A 17953-nucleotide genomic window follows, 5' to 3' on the forward strand; every position below is an offset into this window, starting at 1 on the left:
GCTGGGCCACTGGAAGTATGTGACTGTTCGGCTGCACCGATTTTCGCATAATTATACATTTTCCGCATTTGCCACATAATACAACATCTGCTGCATGATTTGAACAAAATACTTGTTTCTACCTCAAACGTTACCAAAAATGCAGCAACAAGTGTTACAGCGTTGTGGAAGGCCCTTTACAAAGCTGGAATGGTCACCTGTTACTTATTGCTACATGTGGGTGTTAAATTGGTACTAATGGTGCGCAAACCACTTATTACTTTGCCTCTTTTGCATTTCTCTTGCTTCTTTGTGCACCCTATTTTTTCTGTACTCCTATTGCCTCTTTCTGCACATCTCTACTGCTTTCTGCGCCCCTCTTGCTGCTTTCTGCGCCCCTCTTGCTGCTTTCTGCGCCCCTCTTGCTGCTTTCTGCGCCCCTCTTGCTGCTTTCTGCGCCCCTCTTGCTGCTTTCTGCGCCCCTCGAGAGTCGCTGCTTTCTGCGCCCCTCGAGAGTCGCTGCTTTCTGCACCCCTCGAGAGTCGCTGCTTTCTGCACCCGCTGCTGCTTTCTGCACCCGCTGCTGCTTTCTGCACCCGCTGCTGCTTTCTGCACCCCGCCCCTATCGATGAGGAAACTTATCTCGACTGACTAATTACGCTAGAACTTGACCCTTTGTCATAGCCACCTGATTATTTGAACTTTTACATTTTTTTTTAAACTCTTTATTTTAGTAGTTGGTACAGCATTTCTCAATATAGCCATAACAAAACACATCGAATAAATAACTGTCTCATAATCACTGGTCATTCCATATTCACCCATTCCCTCCCTCAGTGACAAAATCCACAGTATGCACCAACCATCTTGGGCCAAAGGGGAGGTGCAGATGTTGCCTCTGTGTTCCCTTTCCCTCATTTTTTATTCCACTTCTTGGGTCTTTCAGCGGACTTGCACCAATCGATATCTTGTGCCCTGGGTCTATCTAAAGGTTTCACGGTCAGAAAGCTCCTATTCCTTTTGTATATCTACAAACGTGAGGACTTTCCCTTTTTTTCTCCAGGTCACGCACCTGCGATATCCATATGGTATCCCATTTATCGAACCATAGACATCTAATTATTTGCATAGTGTTTGTGTGCCACAAAGGTGTTTTCTGTGCCAATTTATTGTGCTGACCCAATTTTTTTGTGGTGGAGTGCCATAGGGTGACTGATGGCCGTGGGACCAGTGAGTAGCTGTCTGTGAGGCTGTGTATATAGTTCCTCTTTCTATCCCCCAGTACCCATCAGCCACCTATCCATGCGGCATGCCGGCTCTTGCTGCGCAGCAAATACAATTTTTTTAAAATAATTGAATTGTGGGCTGCCCAGTAGTATGCCCAGATGTCAGGCAAAGCGATTCCCTCGTCATATCATCCCTGGATTAGCTTGGGGGCTGCGATACATGGTGTCTTACCATTCCCGAGTAGTGTCCTTACTTCCCCGTCCATAGCTTTGAAATATGATTCAGGTACGCAATAAGGTGTGTTTTGTAGGGCGTATAAGAACCGTGACAGTGGCATAATTTTATATAGTGCTGCACGTCCCAGCAGGCTCAGAGGCAGCGCTCACCAATGGCAAACATCACAGTGCAGCCTTGTCAGTGGGCCCTGTAGATTTAACTCGTGGAAAAGATTTGCGTTGGTTGTTACAAGTATACCCAGATAATGGAACCCCACTGTCGATATAGTTGCCTCACACTTGGCTGGTAAAACTGGCGCTGGCCCGTTGAGTAAATATTACTGACTTGGACCAATTGATAGTAAACCCTGAGTTAGCCCGTAGTTGGAGCAGATCTGGAGTATCCTGTCAATGCAGGCGCAAAGGGATGCCACGTATAGCAAGATATCGGCATAGAGAGATTCTGTCCTCCCACTCGTTTGCCCACTTTAACCCACGCATCAGAGGGTCTCTACGTATCCAGCTCGCCAAAGGCTCGAGAATAAGGGCGAATATTAGTGGAGACCGTGGGCAGCCCTGTCTTGTTCCGCGTCGTAGTGCAAAGGTTTTTGACGTGAGTCCGTTAACTACCACCTGCACTTCAAAACCAGTCACTATACGCCTTCTGTAGGCCCATCCGCTCCAGAGCAGCGAACCTATATGGCCACTCTACGGTGTTGAAAGCCATGCGGGCATCTAGGGAGACTATGGCCTCGCTTTCTTGGATGGTATCTTTCCTAGCGAACACTCTGTTCAGCCGGTGCAAATTCAGTGCAGTGTTCCGGCTTGGCATAAACCCGGATTTGTCCGGATGAACCAATTTCGTCACCATGGGGAGGAGCCTAAGAGCTAATACTTTGGCTAAAATGTTCCCTTCTAGGTTGAGTAGGGATATTGGTAAGTATGAGGTAAATTCCTCTGCTGGTTTACCCTTCTTGGGGATCACAACTATCGATGCCACTCTTTGGTCTCTATCCAAAAAGAACAATTGATGGGCAGAATGCAGAACAATGTCATACATTCACCCCAGTACAGAGATCTGGGCCTAAATCCATTGTTTTTTTGCTCACCATGCCATTCCCGTTTGGACCCAGCCATATGCAAATCAGTCTTGACCCTGCGCCCAATGGGAACAGTCCAGCCCGAACTGCCAGGCCCTCCCTGGAGTGGAAACCAGCATCCTAGGACCGGTTTTGAAAAACTCTTTGGTTTCTAAACAATGTCCCTTCTTTTTACACTCAAGATACATATTGAGTAGATGGGGTGGCACTTTAGTAGCCATCGCTTTGAGGAGTTCGATTAGGAGGCCATTTGGCCCCATGGCTTTCCCAGATTGTATACGGAGTATGGAGGTAATGATTTCCTCTGCAGTGAGATCATCCTCTAAAGATGTGTTCCCAATAAGATGAGTCTCTTGCAACGAGGACATCAGACGCCTGTCTCTTTATATATTGTAGTACTACCCCTCTTTTAATTCTGTCCCCCAACTCGTTGACATTCCAAGAGAGTAGGTTGAGAGTGGCCTTAGTTCTGGTGACCCCCATCCGACTAGGCCGCGGTTGTACCTCCAGTGAAGGAAGGGGTCCCCTGTAATCATTAGTTACCGCGGGTGGATGTGCCATATCCATATGCATTGGTGATTCCTTCGCTTGAGTCGATCTATCTATAGTCCTGGCGGAGGGAGCCGAGCTCGGTGCCAGGTAGGCGCTGTGACCAGTACATGTGATGTGTTTGAACAAAAAGAAATCTCCCAGAACTTAACAGCCTGCCTCCCTGCAAGACGGACTACCCGCCACCTCAACATTGGAAAGCGCCTGTCACCCTCCCTTCTCAGACTTGAAATACTTTCTACGAACTGAACCCATGACGTTAAGTGTTCCTATACCTTTGATTATGTGTACACTGTGTATCAAATCTACTTGCCTGCTTTTTTTGGTGGTGCATTTCATGGGGGAGGAAAGCGACTGTTAAGAGATGAGAAAGCAAAGCTTGGTTTTGAACAGTTTTCTCTTGAGGTCCTACACATAAGCATGAATTCTAGTGTCTTGATGGCCATGGACTAGGATTGTGCACTTTTTTTCTTCCTAGCAGCACTTAAATATTTTGCTCTTCTGTTGGTGTGTGCAGTTCCTGTGTTCAGGATAGAGCTCTCTCAAACCTTCTATAGTGTGTACGTTCGCTGTTCTCCCTACCTTTTTGTATTTGGCATTCTCATGTGAGTCTTCCATTTCTTAGGATTTACCTAAGGTGCTCATTAGGAGACCAAAGTAGCACTGCCTAATTTTGCAGTTAGAAGTTGGTCCTCTAATCTGTGGTAACATCTCTTAACTGTTGACTGAAGGTGAGGTCCGACCAAGGCATATATCTTCTCCACTTATGTTTTCTGATGCTTACTGTTGGCGCTGCATATAGCTACTGCAGTCCTTAGTGTGACAAAGGAAGGTTCCGTTTGCAGCAGTGTTTGCTTGGACAAGTCTGCAAATGGAGATCAGCTGAAGAGAGCATACTGTTCTTTTCATTGCTGCTGGACATGCCTTTCCTTTTCATGCCTGTAGTTCGCTTCAGAGATTGCAGCTCTGCCTTCTGTGGTCTGCTGTTCATTGAGTGTCTTGCTTTATGCTCAAGAAGTGCTGAGGTTGCAGGTACTCAATTTAGGGTCTACGTTAGCAAGTGGAGAACTCTTGATGTGGCATGATTGATTCTGCCGGTCCCCGTGTTAATGCTGAAGTAAAATGTAATGCTATGGCCCATAACGTTCTGGTTGTTTCCAAAACCAGGATCAAGGTCATCTGTTTGTATATGCACCCGGCCAAGTTATCCTCCTACTAGCAAGCCACACAAGTATCCTCTCAGACAACTGTTGAAGGCTCTGGCCCTAATGAGTTGTTTATCAGCTCATACTGGCTGAAGGACGGACTACCCTCGCTACCTCTATTTAGTCATCTCTTACCTTTTCGTCCTTAGGCATAAGTTTTGATTCTTTAATTGCACAGTCCTTTGTTTTAAGGTTAAAGAACCTCTTCCAAATTTAGCCTTTGCAGAGCTGAGGTAACTCAGGATGCACTAATGGACTTAGGTTTCAGATTTTTCTGTGGTTTGGCATTTTTAATTGTGGTAACCTGTTTTATCTGTTTTTTCTATAGAATCTGACCGCTGACGATATAAATATGAAAGTCGACAGGACAAAGTTGAAGAAAACGCCCACTGAGGCGGTAAGTCTATTAATCCTTTAAGTATAAAGGTGCATGTATGCATAGTGGTTTTCCTTCTTGTTAGTCTCTCCCTACGCTTAACAATGGTAACGCATATTAAACTCTGCGGTTCCACACATATACTTACTTACAACTATATTGCGATCACACAGATCCTAAAGTATACAGCAGAGAATTCCCCAAAAAGTTATGCACCGAAATATATAGGTAAAATAAGTATGGGATAACAATTGATAAACATTTGTACAAATTCAAAATGACTGGGCCCCCCAAACAGTTTTAAAGTGCATATGTGCAAAGCAGCAAAACGTATGGCACAAGATGCTTGCAGTACAAAATAGCAAAATGTTTTTTTTTTTTTAAATTGATAACATTCTAATCTGGCAAGGCTTTCCAGAACAGTGACTCGGCTACATAATTTTTATTTTTTTACGCCTGATCCAAAGAGCGTGCCAGAATCTAGAGAGACCAAATACAATAGGTTGTCTGGTATCAGTACACAAAAGTCTTATGACCTCTAGATAATGCCCTCGACCCACCAAAAAGCATAACGGAATAATCCATTTTTAGGTCTCGCCTGACCCAGCGCATGCGCTGGTCCGGCGAGACATTTAGTAGGTGGGTTTCGACAGTGCCACCCACCATTTTGTGCTGGCGACAAGCTACAGTGCACGATGGCGTGCACGCGCACATCTGATCCCCGCATTCCCCCCTCCCTTCTCGCCCAGCCATCTCCTGCGCCAGCCTTCAGCACCATACCCCTCCCCCTGCTGCTGCTGCGCACGCATCCCTAGCGTGCGTCATCGCGATCACTTTAGCTTTTAGAGTGATCGCGATGAGGGATTGTCAGTGTGAGACCTCACGCCAGCACACAACACACAAAGAGGCTTTGGGGCAGCCCCCTTACCCATTGGCGTCTCAGCCCTTCTCTTTCAAAAGTGAACGGATTTTACATGACTTTTCTCCTGGACAGAGCTCAGCCATTCGGCTAACGGCTCAATATTTAAATGTCGCTTTTTCCATTTTCAACTAGGCACTTTCTGATTGACAGTAGCCGCGTGCCCTCATTCACAAACCTGTCCTGCTGCATTAGTCGAAACCTGCATTTTTGAATTTCAACAGTCCTAACATTTATTCGTTCATACATATGTCAGTTGCATCATCTCAACAGCCCACTCTATAGATCTGATCGTTTTTGCACCGTCAGCTATTAGTTCCAGCATTGCATTGTCTAGTCAATAATGGCTGTAGAGGCTTCTCCTACTAGTCATATTGCTCGGTGCCAGCACTTAATTGCAATCCCCGGTACAGATGAGTCTGCCACAAGGTGGCGCTGTTTATCTAACTTAACGCTGAGCACATAACTGTTTATTAATTAAATAAAAACAAAGTAAAGGACTGCCCAAGCCATCCTCGTATTTTGGGGGGCCTGGAAAAGTCTGAATTGTCCCACTTGTAGGAGTGTGATTGTTAGTAGTTGCATTGGCACGGTCACTGGCAGGGTTGGCGGAGGCAATGGGTGGTGCAAGATGCAGTGGCCTCCTGACAAGGGCCCTGGCACTTCTTTTTTTACACATTAAACACTGGTTGGCACTGAAGTGCCAATACACCCTAGCTGCCAACAAGTTTGAGAATTCTTCTAAGGCTTTACAGCAGCTAGTGATATTTCAAACAGTTTATTCTTTTGAAGTCTTCTAAATGCAGGCTTCTGTTTTTTTATGCAGGTTTGAATTTTGTCACAAGGTTAACAAGCATTGGCATAGCCAATAGGTCTCGCCTTTGGGACCTTATAAGTGTTTAGCCATGCAACAGTTGCATAACTAAATACTTATAAGGTCCCAAAAGCGAGACCTATTGGCTATGCAAATGCTTGTTTTCTTATCGACTGGTAAGTCGGGCAGAAAAAAAGTAAATGAACTATGGATTCGGAGGTAACTTGGCAAGTGGGGCACAAGTCGTCCAAAACTTTATTGCTGGACCATTTTGAGCAGAACAGTTTGGTGGGAAGTGACTTAAAACGAAACTGCAAAAAAAGTTTCTGTGCCATCGGTGGCATTATTTCATCAATGGTTGGCTCGAAGGACGGCGAGCATTTTTAATTGAGAAAGTTTTCGGTCAGGCTGGATACTGGAGCAGAAAGAACTTCTTTGGAAACCGAATCCCAAAACACTTTTTTTTTCTTTTTTTTCTCTGGAAATTTGCCTCCTAGTTTCTCGATTTGACCAATAGGAGTGGAAAACCAGGTTATTGCCAAGGCCTTTGGAAATCTCGAGTTCTAACAGGGTCTCTCGGTAGGTCTCCAGCTCATCTACAGTCCATAGCCTGAACCAAAACATTACCTTGTGTCTCAGCTGTTTGTGCCAGATCCATATATAAGGGTGTCAGGGGGGTACTAGCCGGGTGATCCACCAGAGATCTCAAAAACCGATTTTCCACAGTTATTAAAGTGATATATTTCCTGTCCCCCCACAACTCTCTACCGTACATTATGACCCCCCAATACTTTAGTATTAATTTCTAGTGCAGGAGCAATCTGCTGCAACGTATTTTTTCTGTGAATTTTGCTAATATGATTACATTGGAATATCTGATGGAACTTAGCCTTCTCCTTTTGTGCGTCCCAATTTACAGAAGGGGATAGACGTATTCCTAAGTAATCAAAAACTTCAACTTGTTCAAGTAGGGTGCTACCTGCTCGAATAGATCTATTAGAGTTTTGACCCTCCTTTACTAAAAATCATGCATTTGGTTTTTCCCTCATTTAAAAACAACCCCTTATCACAAAACTGTTTAAAATCATTTAAAAGTTGTTGGAGGCCCTGAGGGGATTTAGAAATTAAAAGGGTGTTGTTCGTAAATAACAAAGCGGGGACTCTTCTATCGTTTACTTTCGGTGCATCGCAACTGTCCCTATCCAGGAAGTCAATCACCCCATTTATAAAGAGGGTAAAAAGAGTGTGTGCCAACACGCAACCCTGCCTCACTCCACATTTTCCAGGAAATTTTTCTGTGAGTTCGCTTCTTGGACCCCACCTGACCTGGTTTGAGTTTGAGGTGTGTAATCTGATTAAATATCGAAGAGGTTTGCCGGAATGCCCATTTCTCTCAGTACTCTCCACAGCTTCGCCCGTGGCACAGAATCAAAAGCTGTGCACAGGTCAACAAATGCCACATATAGTTTACCCCCTTTCAGGTCCACTTTCTTCCAGTACATGCAAATAAAACGAAAGACCTGATCTAGGGTGCTAATTTTTGATCGAAAGCCCGCCTGTAGGTCACTTAAAATATGAAATTGCAACATCCATTCATGAATGTTTACTATCGCCCACCTCGCCACTACCATCGCTCTCAATGGCATGGAGAGACCCAAAATAAGCTGTCAAGTCACCAGGCTGTATAAAACTCTAGCTCTGATTTCCTTTCCCCCAAAACCCCCCCCCCCCCCCCCCCCCCCCCTTAAGCCAATGAGAAGCCTCTCTCCAAAAGGACTTTTGGTCTTTACCATTTAGTGCTGTGTGTAGGGCTAACCATAGTGAGCATTCCCTCTCCTTTTTAGCGCAATCAACGTCCCGCCTATACCTGGCTCTGTCACAATATCAGGATGGACCTTGTGCTTTATAGCACAACTAAGCTCCCTCTTTGACCTTCTACAGTCCTGGTTAAACCATGTGTCTTTAGGCTTGTGGTTTGTACCATTGCAATGGGTTGCACATCCCATTTTATTTACAGGCCGGCTCAGTCATTCACTAGCCTCTTTTAAAAGGGTCTTGTGGCCTTGGTTTAGACTCTTTACAGCCTCTTCACTAGGGGAATTAATTAAGAACTCTTAGGTTTGAGGTTTTCTTCTTGAAGGTCCAGCACCTCCGGATGTTTTTCGACCCAACCCAACTTAACTGTTCGGTGGTTGTTTGAAGGTAGAAGCACTCCCAGGTCCCGATGTCCATTAGGAGCTGGCTGTGCGGTACCAGAGATGCTTAGTGAAAGTATAAGTGGGTTGTGATCACTATTGTATCTATTTACCACACCCATATCATCTAGTGCAGGCCATAAGTTGGAGGTGATTAAACTGCAATCAATACGGCTTGTATGGTTAGGTCTATTTAAGGTATGAGCACCGTTAGGATCTGATCTAGATCTCCCATTAGTTGCTATAAGATCATGCTGGAGTGTTAGTGCAAGCAACTGACCACCTCTCTTCGTCCATTGGACCTTAGGTAGGCTTAATGGAGGAATTGGCCAATCTTTGTCCCAATCTTCTATCAAGTCTGGGGCGACTACGGCTAAGGGCTCGAAAGTACAGTTGAAATCACCAGCAACTATCGCTGGGATATTATCCAGATATTTGGTTAGGGCGTTATCCAATGCAAAGTCAGTGTTTCTTCCCCAGCATGGTTCACCCTATTACAAACATTAAAAAATGTCCCCTTCCAACCACTGTTAAAGGACAGCTCAAAAGCCAAGATGCCCTGTGAGTACACGTGGAGGCGCTTGATTTTATTCCCTATATTGGTCTTTAACCAGACCATCAATCCCCCCCCCCCCCGCCCCCCCTCTCTGCTGGGCAGCCCCGGCTTTTCCTAGTGGCATCAATGGCAAGGGTTCAGAAGCCGGATCTATGGGCGGTAGATATTATCCAGGTTTCCTGCATCAGTATTATATCAAGTGTCTATAAAGGTAATCGGGGTCAGATAAGTTTGGAGATCCCCCGCCACATTCCATACTAGAATCTTAAGATTCTTCATCTGAGGAGACCCTGATACAATAGAACACATATTCTGGGAGTTATCATACATTCCAGCTATAGCTTCAGGCACGGGACAAGGAGACCCGGATACAATAGAACACATATTCTGGGAGTTATCATACATTCCAGCTATAGCTCCAGGCACGGGACAAGGTTAAATGATGGGTGTAATGGGTTACTTCCTGACAGGTTCGTTTCGGGAGTGGGGGAAATCGGCCTGGGTTCAGGTAAGAGACCACCCTCGTGATTCAGTCATTGATGTCTACTTGTTGACCAATCCCGGGCAGTGCTTTGTTCTGTCCTGGAGGAGCTATACATAGTCATTCCTTCTTCTTGTGGGTGTTTGTACCTGATCTGAATAGTGGAATTGGTGGGGGTAAAGGTACGCGAGTCAATTGCCAAAAGGCCAAATGCCATAGCTTCATCAAAGAAACTAACTAAAATTGTGTCGTTTTCCGGTCCCGCGGTATATACTGCATCAGAGCTGCTTTTACCCTCCAACCTTCTTCATCCCTTACTAACCCTGTCCCTTAAGGCGCTTTATTACTTGGCCTGTGTATGTATCCTTCATCTAGTTACTTCCCCTCTATCCGGCTGCCCAGGTCTAAACACCCCACAGTTTGCTCCCTTAAATGCATAATTTAATACTCTTTGATCCCTAGGGCTAGGTAGAGATGTTTCCTTAGAATCCTGGGAATGTTGAGGCTTTTTTAGCGAAGATACTCGACTCTGGATCAGACAGCCCGTGCTGTTTTGGTAACTGGCTACTGTCTTTTGCTAGAGGTAATATTAATCTAGGATTTTTAGTGGGACCATAACCAGTTTCATTTCCATCCCCATCGATGTTCCTCTGAGTAAGAAACCCAACTTCCCTTCTGAGCGCAACCACTTCTTCCTTCAGCGACTCAATCATGGTCTTTAATACAGCTAATTCCTTATGGTGGTCACTTCTGAGTTCACTAGGTTTGGGCTCTCACCCCACCAACATCAGCTGTTAGAGCATCAAACCTATTATGGCAATCAACCTGGACAACATAAGAGACAGAGGTCATCTCGCATATATCCTCTTGGCACTTTTTCGTGGTTGAGATAAACTTCTCCTTGACCAAACCCTTCCTCTTCCCTTTCAAACTTGATTTAAACATACGTGGGATTTTAACCAAGTTTGGTTTGTGTGTTGGAATGTGAGCGGTAAGGGGCTGGGATAGGTCAGGAAACCCAACTCTAGAATCAACAGCGAGATTTTTACATCTAGCAGAGCTAGCCATATTTTCTACAACAGGGGACAAATTAGGGTTGGGATCGGCTATCTTCTGGAACTCTGATAGGATCGAGTCAATGCGATCCATAGTTTCATGACAAACCGCACCCAATGATTTTTTCTTCTTAGCATTGTCATGGCCTGGGGCCCTTTCATGATCTTTCCTTTTACCCGTCTGCCCGATTCACCCAAAGCAGAAATGATTGCGCTACTTGACAATGTTAAGAAATGTCACAAAGAGTAAAGGAAGAGTACCGGACTAAGAGCTCCCACAACTGGCCCCCACAACTGACCCCCCAAGCAACAAAAAAAAATTTAACTTTCAGCAGTGGGCGGAGTTTAGGAAGCGAACAGGTCCTAGTAGCAATCCCAGCTTTAGGCCTCGATATTAAAACGGTCCCTTATGTCCATATGATGGTCCTACAATCCAGCTCCAACACAGATGGGGACAGGGATCAAGCACCATAAAGGGGGGTGGCCCTGCCCTGCCTCTGCCTGTCAATGACTGGCAAGGACGGGCCCGCCCTTGGCCCGGGCGCTGCACGTCCCGCGCCGCGGGTGGTGGTGCGCGCTTTTAAGCGCGAGGCTTCTGCTGAGCTCCTCCCTCCTGTCAGGGCATTGGATTATAGGGTTTGAAGTCCCCGAGCTGCTGCGGTACACACTGGCTTCCCTACTATACATATTGAATGTGTGCCTCTCTAATTAAGGTTGACCCATAACTCCATAGGAAATAAAATTAGTTATTTTGACCTTCTGAGCACAATTTACCAATTTGCACCAAACAGAGAAAGTGTATGGGAACATCTAAGATCATCCCAAATTTGGTGCAGATGTGTCCAACAATTCAAAAGTTATAAAAGGAGATGGGGATTCCAAAGACATTTCTCACTCGCCGTTAAAATGAGATTTACCTTAAGAGAATTGCTGAACGCATGGGAACCAAATTTTAATGGCCCAAGTCTTTTCCGACCTTCAAAGTCTTTCCTTGATTTAGTGAAAATCTATTCAGCTGTTTAATTCTGCTTTATTCAAAAAGGGCTTGCAGGGCAATAGGAGTCAGTGTAGATTCAAAACTGTGTACGTGAACAGGATGCTGTTTGCAAACATAAGAAACTGTACAAAACAGAAGACCCGTTGCTTAGTGATCTGCACATAAATGCTTACGCCTGCCTACTTACCATTCCATCTGTTTTACAGTACTGGAGAGAGGGTAAAATCTTTCTTCCCCTGTGCTCGCCTGGTCAGGTCTGGGGGACTAATTAGTCCCCCGTTTGAACCAAAGTTGGGGGTCAGGAGGAGGTAAATAATTTCGTCCTCGATCACTAAGGTGTATGGTCCCAGTTTTGCTCATCTTGCTCAAGGGCACGAGTTTTCTGCTAGTGTGAAGCAGCTACCCTAAATTGTGCCCCTCAACCACACTTCCCCAGACACTGCCAGTGTGATGGCAGTAAACCCTACATCCCTTTTGCCTAGCCAAAGATTGAGTGGGAAATGGTTGCCCCCACTTTTTCCCAAACTGCTGATGTACTTTGAGTGTATTTGTATTTTTTTTTGGATATTTGTAAAGCGCAAACTTTCGCTCCGAAGGGAGCATCATGGCGCTGAGCGTGCGTGAAGGGATCAGATAATGGAAAAACTAAATTGCTGCCAGCACAGAGATATCAGATTGCTGGTAAACCCAGGTCTTCAGTTGTTTCCTGAAGAGGTGCTCGGTCTCAGACAGCCTGAGGCTTAAGGGCAGTTTGTTCCAGGCCCTGGCTGCTAGGACCGTAAAAGTTCTTCCACCCCTGGTTTGGTATTTGTATCTAGGAATCCTGGTGAGGTTAGCGCCTGAGGATCGCAGGCATCGTGCGGGATCATAATGAATAAAACGTTTGACGAGATATTTAGGACCTATATTTTTCAAAGATTTAAAAACTGTGTAAAAGTTTAAAAAGGATCCTCTTGTGTAGAGGCAGCCAATGAAGGGAATTTAATGCAGTTGAGGCTGAGGACCTCCTGGGCAGTTTTAGCACCAGTCTTGCTGCCGCGTGCTGTACACTTTGCAACTTCTTCAAGGTGGATTTTTTCACTCCAGCCATCAGCCCATTGCAATAGTCAAGTCGGGAAAGTATCAGTGCTACCACGACAGATTTCCTGGAGGCAATGGGGAGGAAGTCAAAGAATTTCTTTAAGTATTTAATAAGACCGAAACAGCACCCGGCCGTAATCCTAACATGATCGTCAAAGGATAGAGTTGCATCAAATTGCACACCCAGATTGCGCGCAGCGGACACTGCACTAGGTGGAGCCTCTGAGTCTTTGGGCCACCAATCCTTCGGGCAAAAGGGTGGGTCCTGGCCCAATGGTAAAATTTCAGTTTTACCACTATTGCACCTCAAGTGGTTTTTATTCAACCACTGAAATACCTCCGTGAGACAATTCTGAAGCCGGGGCTTTACACCCGAGTGGTTTTTGTCAATAGAGACAACAAGTTGGGGTGTCGTCGGCGTATGATGTAACAAGGATCCCATGAGATTCTATCACAGTGAGTAGGGGTGCCATATATATGTTGAAAAAGAGTGGACTTAATATGGACCCCTGCGGTACTCCCGATGTAATGGTTTTTTCACTGGATAGGTAGGGGCCCAAAGATATAGATTGGGATCTATTGGACAAAAAGGATTTTACCCATGCTAAGGCTGTATCTGTCACACCGATCTCACGCATCCTATCAATCAAGATGACATGAGAGATAGTATCGAATGCTGCTGTTAGATCGAGCAGGATGAGGACGGCCTGCTTTCCTTCATCCTGTAGGAACTTGATGGAATCAGAGTTCTATCAAGGCCGTTTCGGTGGAGTGGCTAGGGCGAAACCCAGATTGCTGGGGGTGAAGGATGTTATGGTTTTCCACGAAGGCTTTTAGTTCCCAGTGCACAATCTGTTCAGTGATCTTTCCTAGAACAGGCAGAAGTGAGATGGGGCGCATGTTCGTAAGGTCCGTTGGAGATTTATTCTGCTTTTTCATCAGAGGTTTCACGATGGCCTTTTTCCATTCATTAGGCACTATCCCTGATTCTAGGGATGCATTTATGATGGTGTTGATGGTGGGATTGACCACCTCGATTAGATGATGCAGAATGCGAGGAGGACAGGAGTCGGTTGGTGCTCCTGATTTGCAGGCCATGATCGCCTTACGGGTCTGTTGGAGGGAAACAAGTTGGAAATTGCGGAGGGAATGGTGGTTATCAACTGTTTGTTTTGGGGAACGCAGAATAGAGGAAATCAGAGGAGGTGGAAAGTCCTTTTGAATTTTTGCAATTTTTTCCTCAAAGAAATCTGCAATTTGGTTACACAAAGTTTCGGAAGGCGGGATTTCGGGCTGGAGAGCTTTAGGGTGAGTAAAGGATTTGACTATGGAGAAGACGGTTTTTTGCTTCTGATGGGCATCGTTAATAGCTTTTGTGTAGTATGCCTTTATGGCATCCTTTATGCTAGAGAGGTATGATTTCCTCGGTTGAACATGGAGGGCTCTTGAGGCCTCATCATGTTTTCCTCCATTTCCTTTCTTTTATTCTACAAAGTAGATGGCTCTCAGTTAAGGCCTGGGTATACCAAGGGGCACTAGTCTTCCTTTTAAGGCAGTTCATACGGTCGCCTTTAGGGTCGGAATTATCTAAGATGATCTGATTCATCCAGATGTGGAAGTTGCGAGAATCGACCGAAACGTCTCCCGTCGATTTTGGGGCCGTGGCCAGTGGTTGGGTATCAGGCCTAATACGGTCAATCACCTTTCTCCAATTAAACGAAGCGCAGGGTTGAGGGCGCTTGGTTATTAAGGAGGCAAGAGCTTGTTTCTTAATGGCAAAGGGAATAAAACTATGGTCAGTCCAGATTTGCGGAATAGGGGGGACGTAATCATGGAGCTAAGGTTGGAACAGATACTGTCGAGAGTGTGACCAGCTAAGTGCGTAGATGAGGTTACTAGTTGGGTCAGTCCAAAGATGTTCAGGGTATGCTGGAAGCAAGTAGCATGAGGGTCGACACACGATTCCAAATGCAAGTTCATGTCTCCTAGTAAAGTGAAGTGGGGGTAGCGTAGTATGAGTGACCCAAGGACTTCATCTAGGGAGTCCAGGAAGGGGGTGGCATTACCTGGGGGGCGATAAATTAGGGCGCCTGTAAAGGAGGTAGAGGCATCAAGTTTAATCGAGAAACCGATGCTCTCACCTCCCCTGAGAGGGCCCAGATCAAATGTATGACACAAAGGATTTTTTAACAAGAAATGCAACCCCCCCTCCCCGTCCAATTGATCTGTCCTGCCTGAAGATAGTGAAATCCGGAGGAAGGGCAGCGACCAAGTCGGGATTAGAGGAGTCATTAAGCCAAGTTTCTGTAATAAAAAGGGCATCAAGATCATGACCTATTATTAAATCGTAGATGTCTTGGCTATGACTACACAGGGAACGGGCATTGATGAGGCCTCCCTTGAAGCTATTACTGCCATGAATAGAGGGGGCAGAATTTTTAGGCAAATCAGGGGATGCCCTGGGTTCCTGCCAAACAGGTACCCGGGGCCTATGTCCTTTCCTTAAACTGTATTAAAAACAAAACCAAGTTGGCACTTTTTGGCCACAGGTCAGTCCCTTGTAAATGGTACCCTAGGTACCAAGGGCAGTGTGGAATTAAATAAAAATACACCCAGAGGGCATTTTAGAGATGCTCCCTGAAAAACGACCTAATACTAGTGTCCAAGCTAGCTGCCACCACCAGACATCTTTCTTGACCCCTGGAGCCTGCTGCTCTTGGGGGTCTGAAACAATGCACATCCTAGGATGAGGTGCCAAGCCTTCTTCCCTAGGATGTGCAGGGTCCATGAAGGGGAAGCTTCAAAGGCTTGCCGCCTTTGTGAGCAAATGGGCTGGGAAAGCTCACAAAGGCGGTATTCCTTTGAAGCTTCCCCCTGCCCATCCGGGGGGAGGAGACCTAGCACTTCGCCCAGGATGTGCATTGTTGCAGGCCCAGGAGAGCAGGGGCTCTCCACCCAGGGGTCCAGCAACATGTCTGCTGTGTGGCAGCCTCTCAGACCAGACGTGGATTGTAGGTTCGGTTTCAGAGGGCATCTCCAAGATGCCCTCTGGGGTGCTTGGTACATTAAATCCCACACTGGCATCAGTGAGGGTTTAATGTGCTGAGAAGTTTGATACCAAACTTCTCAGCCTTCAGTGTTGCCTTTATGGTGATGTGGAGTTCGTGTTTGACGAGCTCCCAGCACCATATACTCTTAAATGGCAGCACTGCACTTAGTGCCCAGGAATGGACCTGGGTACTGTAGGGGCACAGGGCTCATGCTCCTCTGCCCACACCACTCATAGGGCACCCAGCTAGAGGGGTGGCTGATGTATACCAGGGCAGTGTAGGTTGTGGGCATTGCACACAGGGATGTGTGCCATGTCGACTGTCTGTTTTGTCTTGTACCCAGACACTCAGCCTGCAAGGGCAGTGTGTTTGTGTCGGGGTACAGGCCCTCTAATGGTGGCACAATAAGTGCTGCAGCCTTTAGAGGCCTTCCCTGGTCACCAGGCCCTGGGTACCTAGGGTACCATTTACCAGGGGCTGACATGTGGCCAGTGTTTGCCAATTTGGGTTTTAGGGAAGGAACATAGGCCCTGGGCACCTGATTTGCAGGAGCCCAGGGCACACTCAAAGTACAGTCAGCAATTCAGCAAAAAGTGGGGGCATACCATGCAAGAAAGATGGCACTTTCTCACACCGCCTCTTCTGAAAGGTTCGGTCCCACGGCGTTTTGCCGCAGGAGCGAGCAGCGGCGCGCAAGGAGGCAGAAGAGCGCTCGGGCACACGTAGACAAGGAGGCACTGCAGCTGCCTCTCTGCACGCCGCTGCTCGGTCCCACAGGAAATCGATAGAGGTGTTTTCAGGTAATATAAAATAAACAAGCATTAGTTCAACCAATAGGTTCGCCTTTTGACTGGGATGAATCAAGATGTTTAAAATTGTGCAATGATGTATTCATGCATCGTGACACACGTGTCGTAAAGCTATGGTGATCCAGCATGACTATGATTAGACATGTATGAGGATCCCCAACCCCTTTGAGCAGGTTCACCCCTGCCTAACTCGCTGCGAGATGACGGACTCTAGGCACCTATTACTACATGCGACCCAGCCAGCTTCAGTGGCTTGAGTCTGAGTGGGGACACCATGTAGAGCAGAAGCACGAAGGCTACGGTGAAGGCAGCCACCAACAGCAGCATGGAGGGAGTGGGCACCACCGGGGAACCGGTAGGCAGCACGCACGACATGCAGGGAGCTGGGCGTGTGTCCTGCATGTTGAGGGGGTGCAGGTAAACAACCGGGCGTGCGTGCAGGGGTAATCCTGCTTATTCTCAAAGGTTTTGGGGATCCTCAGGCTGCCCTTGTCACCGATCAGCTTTTGAGGTCATGAGGAGCCCTGCAGTGGATGAGTGGTAGTGGCGCGAGCACCCCAAATACTATTAATCCTGTTGCCCATATTGCTGTGCTTTTACCACGTTTTTTGATTGGTGTTCACACCAGGATTAACTCACGGCTCAGTCTGTCCAGTTCCTAAAAAAAGTGCATCAAAAAATACTCAATTGTTTGTAACGCTGTATCAGCCCGTGAGGCACTCGTGTCTGAACTTTTTTACCTCCACTGTGCACTCATTTCAAAATCTTCCTTCAGTGACATAAAGACGGACTTCTTGTTGCTTTCAATCCGACTAGACGTCGAAGTGGTTTGCAGATGGGTAGCGTGCTGTTACGCAGGATGCTTTCAACGTTGTTGACTTTGCCCATTTACGGAGTTACTCCTGTGACCCGGCCCGCTTACGGAGCTGTCAAGGTTTCAGTTTCTATGTGACATTTTTCTTAATTTTAGTGTAATTATGAGTGACATCTCAACGACTAGGAGTGGCGCTTTCTTGTGAGCGAAGTCAAGCAATGAAGATGAGAGAAATGTAAATATAAGAAATTACAACCATTTGAGAAACTGAAGTTTGTAGATTTACGTGTGCAGTGAGTTAGAACGGGCTTCCTGACTGGACTGTGCGGTTTTAGAGCTGACCGTGATTTTGCTGGTGCCCCTCGTGATATGGAAGTATTGCCTACCACAACCTCCCCACTTCCTCCGAGATACACAGCAACTGGAAGGCCAGCTCTAGGAGCTATGCTGCATAAACATTCCCGGGAGGCTGCATTTCTTTATAGCCAAGGAGGAAGGCAGAGCGCAGCAAGAAGCATTGGTTGAATGTGGA

General features: G+C 46.4%; 1 protein-coding gene across 5 annotated transcripts in view; it reads left to right on the forward strand.

The window, feature by feature from the left end:
• Nucleotides 1-17953, forward strand: part of HUWE1 (HECT, UBA and WWE domain containing E3 ubiquitin protein ligase 1) — a 1878220-nt gene that overhangs the window by 46255 nt on the left and 1814012 nt on the right. For all 5 annotated transcript variants that reach the window (XM_085629865.1, XM_085629862.1, XM_085629866.1 and 2 more), the window contains exon 2: nucleotides 4604-4672. In XM_085629865.1, coding sequence (XP_085485991.1) covers nucleotides 4628-4672 — 45 coding nt within the window. In that variant the 5' untranslated portion in view covers nucleotides 4604-4627. The remainder of the gene's footprint in view (nucleotides 1-4603; nucleotides 4673-17953) is intronic.

The sequence above is a fragment of the Triturus cristatus genome, chromosome 10, assembly GCF_964204655.1.
Source record: "Triturus cristatus chromosome 10, aTriCri1.1, whole genome shotgun sequence".
Classification (NCBI taxonomy): domain Eukaryota; kingdom Metazoa; phylum Chordata; class Amphibia; order Caudata; family Salamandridae; genus Triturus; species Triturus cristatus.